The 4623-nt window shown below is 44.5% G+C and overlaps 1 protein-coding gene across 1 annotated transcript; it reads right to left on the bottom strand.

Annotated features, from left to right (window-relative positions):
• Nucleotides 1-2771: 2771 nt before the first annotated feature.
• Nucleotides 2772-3264, bottom strand: LOC308496011 (large ribosomal subunit protein uL23). The gene has a single exon (XM_081044547.1). It carries the CDS (start codon nucleotides 3250-3252, stop codon nucleotides 2782-2784), a length of 471 nt encoding a protein of 156 aa, XP_080900673.1. The 5' UTR covers nucleotides 3253-3264; the 3' UTR covers nucleotides 2772-2781.
• Between the last annotated feature and the right edge of the window lie 1359 nt (nucleotides 3265-4623).

The following is a 4623-nucleotide window of genomic DNA, read 5'->3' as shown; positions in this document are numbered from 1 at the left end:
CCATCCTTCAGCCTTTTTTTCCATCCTCTTCTGCTATTGAGCACAGGTGAGCCAGGGACTTCACTCTGTCAGGTAGACCTGTTCCGTGTGCTATAGAAGATACTTGTGTGAGAAGGTCAAGAGGAAGGACAAAGTGAGGTACGCAGAAGACCAGGCCTTTTCCTTGCCCAGCATCTAACTGGGTAAACACATTGCGGTCCCTGCAGGACTTAACCCTTAAGGATTAACACTTAAAAAGCCACAAGGGGAAACAAGTACACGATTACATTCACAGCTAGTTGTTTAATAATAATAATAACTGGTATCTGTTCCTGGCACTAATCAGTTTACATTTCTCGATTCATTTACTCTTTACAATGTTATAACACTGAGGTAGATATCTCATAATAATACCTAGGTGTTATTATCTCCATTTTACAAAAGAGAAAATCAAAGCATAGATTAGTTAAATAACGTGAGCCTCGTTTTACACAGAGAATAAGTAGCAGAGTCAGGATTTGAACCCAGATAGCCTGCCTCCAGAATTACTTCACAAAAACCACCCTCCATGTAATTAATGTCTCATGATGCAAATAAAACACCGAGAATAGGATGGAATCAGCCTGTGCTCTTGTGTGCCTGTGATAATTTGCATTAATACAAGATGACACTAGAGAGAAGAAATTTTTTTTTAAAAAATCTAACCATTGGAAAAGTAGTTTTAGTGACTACAAATTTCATGACCTATCCAAAGCTCAGCAATCAGTTTGCAATTCTGCTAACTTCCAACAAGAGTACAACTGGCTGTCCTCGGTGCCATTACTATAGAGCAGCCATGACCTAGATGTTCAGGGGGAGGGAGGTGGGTTCTTCTTTAAGCAATGGGATCTGATGGCGAGTGCTGGATAATGAACAAAAGTGGGAATTGTTTCACAGCAGCTCACCCTGACGTTCATTGTGATTTTAAAATCTGTGAGCATATGGTAACTGCTGGAAGCATGGAATAGCGGTTGGAAACATAAGGACACTTATGGAAACTTAAAGACAAAACCAGCCATACTTATACTTCCCCACTTTGCTTCTCCTTCTTCCACAATCCATAGGATATGGTTGTCCTGCTAGCCATTTTTCACTCCCAAATCTGAAGAAAGCGCAAAAAGAAAGTCCAGGACAAAATATTCCCTTTTTTCCAACCCATCCCCCATCATCAGTGTAAGAGTTTTTCTCCTCCGGTAATAAGTTAGTATTTTGGTTCTTAGTTATGGTAGTTCTCTCTACTGTGCCCTTCTCCAGTGTTTGTTGGATCTTGTTAAATTCGACTTCTTTGTTGTATATGGCTGGATGAAGAACTGGAAACGTGGGGTGGAAACGTGGGGAGGACATTTTGTCTGGGAATCCACGGTGGCCCTTGGGAATTCAGGCCAAGGGCTGCTTCTCTTACCAGCTCGGGGAGCCCCATGGTGTGGCTAGGCAACCACCACCCCTCCCCCACCTGCTATACAGGTGCTGCATCTTCCCTCTCCTGTCTGACACCTCTGAGAGCCTTCTGGTAGTGATGACTCCTGCCATCTTTGTGCCCAGTCTTGACTCCACTTAGCCTCTGTCTTAGTTTGTTCAGGCTGCTGTAACAAAAATACCAGGTATCGGGTGGCTTATAAACAACAGAAATTTATTTCTCACAGTTGCAGAGGCTGGGAAGTCCAAGATGAGGGTGCCAGTGCCAGCAAATTCAATGTCTGGTGAGAGCCTGCTTCCTGGTTTTTGATGGCTGTCTTCTTGCTGTGTCCTCACACGGTGGAAGGGCAGAGGGAGCTCTCTGGGATCTTTTTTCTAAGGGCCTTAATTTCATGTATGAGAGCTCCATCCTCATGACCCAATCACGTCCAATACACCCCTCCTCCTAATACTGTCACGTTGGGGGAATAGGTTTCTAGATATGAATTTTGGGGACGACACTAATATTCAGTTTCTAGCAGCCTCTCTGACTGTCTAGTTTACATGTTTCGTCTCTCTCTTTTAAATTGTAAGATTCTGGAGGTTCAGAACCATGTTTTCTTCATTTACTGCCTGCCTTGCTCTGTCAAGAAGTAGTAGCAGAGCGCTCACTGTGTCAGGGCACACACTCATCTGTGTGTGTGAGCTGGTGAGCACACTGCTTTGATCAAGGAGTGGATCTGCTGCTTTCCAGAGATTTCCCTGTTTTCTGAATCCTCTTTCCCAACCAAGTTGTGCTGGGAACTAGGGGCACTGCTAGAAGGAAGCCAGCTTTGCCTCTTTTACAGAGAGGTTTGGAAGTCAGTTTCATGGGTAAACTGAGGCTCCCCTTGATGTCTGCCCTTTCATGTAACAAGCTCTCCCAGAAGGACCAGTCCAGGCAGCAATTTCTTGTCTAAACACATCTCTCTAGAAAGTCCCAAACAGAGAGTGCTAGTTTCCTATGCGATGTCTACTCTCTCCTTTCTTAGTAACAGAGACCCACTGTCATTCTAGGCGACATCTATTCAGTGAAAACACTATGTTTCCATGTCTTTCTTGTAGAAGATGAAAGCAGAAATTGTTGGATGGGTCTTCTGGGAAAGGTTTGTTTTTTTGCCATTTCATCCTACCTGCCTCCTGTTCTTTGGGTTGTGAATATGATGGCTAGGGCTGCAACAGCCATATTGAGGCCATAAAGAAAAGACTAGAGAGAATCATGAAGACTCCGCCCTGATTTTCTTGATTCTAATTGATTCTTTTTTTTTTTTTTTTTTTTTTTTTACAGTGAAAAACGTTTGTATTTAGAATTAGCCAGCTGGACTCAGTTTAGATGATCCCAATTTTGTTGGCAACATCCAAAGCATCGTAGTCAGGAGCCAGCCGAACATACGCCTTCTTCTCTCCATCAGGCCTGATCAGGGTGTTGACCTTGGCCACGTCAATGTCATAGAGCTTCTTCACAGCCTGTTTGATCTGGTGCTTGTTGGCCTTGACATCCACAATGAACACAAGTGTATTGTTGTCTTCTATCTTCTTCATGGCCGACTCGGTAGTTAGGGGGAATTTGATGATAGCATAGTGGTCAAGCTTGTTTCTCCTGGGAGCGCTCTTCCGGGGGTATTTAGGCTGCCTCCGGAGCCGCAGTGTCTTGGGCCTTCGGAAGGTGGGTGACGTCCGGATCTTCTTTTTTTTGTGGCTGTGGACGCCTTTTAGGACGGCTTTCTTTGCTTTCAAAGCCTTCGCTTTGGCTTCGGCTTTGGGAGGGGCAGGGGCTTCCTTCTTCGCTTTCGGCGCCATCTTCGTGAAAAGGGTTTCTCTAATTGATTCTTGAGCCACAGAACCGATGCTAGTAATTACCCATGTTTACATTTTTCATGACATAAAAAAAATAAACCCTTTGTATTTAAGTCTCTGTAGCCAGTTCTCTGTTAGTTGTAACTAAAAGCAATTCCTAGTTGATACACCGAATTAGAGAGACGGTAGCTCAGTGATGACTCAAAGGCATTAGTTACAGGGAACTGGGCTCTTCTGAAGCCCCAGTTCTCAGAAATTCTTTCTTTGCTGATGAACCCTTGTGTCAGTCTTTTCTGAGTTAAGCGAGATCCTTTTTGGTGTTCCCAAATTTAACTTCTTCAGTGAAAGTAAAACATGAAAGCCACTGGGCTCCCTCCCGAGAAGCAGTTTAAGGAAAGCAAGTCATCATTTCCCTTTGACGTGTGGTCACCTGCAAAAGCATTGCTGATACCAGGCCCATGAGCTATATGTTGAAGTTCTCCAACATCTGGCAGCTGAGCTGCTACTTGCATTTTAAGCACAAAACCAAACATTCAAATGTTCCCAATTTAGCCATTCAAAGCTCTCTCTCATGCAGACATTTTCAGTTTTCTTAGACTGTGCATTCTCTTCATTCCCAACTGTGGTGAAGTCACATTGGAGGAATTTTTATAGAGGCAGTCACTGTTGTGTCTTATCAGGGGTAGGTGACCAAAAGGCCTCTCTAGGGCTGGAGTGGTAGGGAGGGGCCTTACAAGAGGGCAGAAAAAGCTGCCCATGAAGCTGAGGTTTTGCTCTTAACCCCTTTCAAGGAGCCTCCTTTTCTTGAGCCAGACTCTCATCTCAAGCAGCCAGTTTAAGTGGTAGTATGCCGTGGTGGCAGTGGTGGTAGGAACATAAGACCCCACCTTCTTTTTCCTTCACACCTGGTAGGGGTAAGAAGCTAGGTCTGTGGGGGAGCAGAGCTCTGGACCAGATAACTCCATCCTCCAAGGACAAGCATCCCATTTTGGGAATCCTTTTACCCCCCCTGTTGATGTTGCTTAGGATCCGCGGGCTTTTAGACCCATCACCCTTTATCTCCCCATCTTCTCTCTCCTGTCTTGCTTCAGGTCACTACTGCCTTCCACGAGGAACGTGTGGATTCAGAGAATATCAGCACTAGAAGGGGCGTCAGACATTGCCTTGTCTCATTTTCTCCTTCAACATGTGGGTAAACTAAAGTCCACGGCAGAGAGATGGCCCATGTCAGGTCACATCATTAGTTAGTGGCCTAGCTTTAGTTCCTGACCTTAGGTGGGCATGTTTGGCACCGTAATAGATAATAACCAATTCTTATATACTGTTTACTTTATGTAAGGCATAATTGTTCTATATGAGTGTGTGCATGTGTGC

The sequence above is a fragment of the Rhinolophus hipposideros genome (genome assembly GCF_964194185.1).
Source record: "Rhinolophus hipposideros genome assembly, chromosome: 3".
Taxonomy (NCBI): domain Eukaryota; kingdom Metazoa; phylum Chordata; class Mammalia; order Chiroptera; family Rhinolophidae; genus Rhinolophus; species Rhinolophus hipposideros.
The sequence above is the reverse complement of the archived record's forward strand: the minus strand, read 5'-3'. Positions and strand labels throughout refer to the sequence as shown.

Excerpts from the sequence above, each read along its gene's own strand:
- LOC308496011 (XM_081044547.1), bottom strand. The coding sequence starts at position 3,252 with ATGGCGCCGAAAGCGAAGAAGGAAGCCCCTGCCCCTCCCAAAGCCGAA.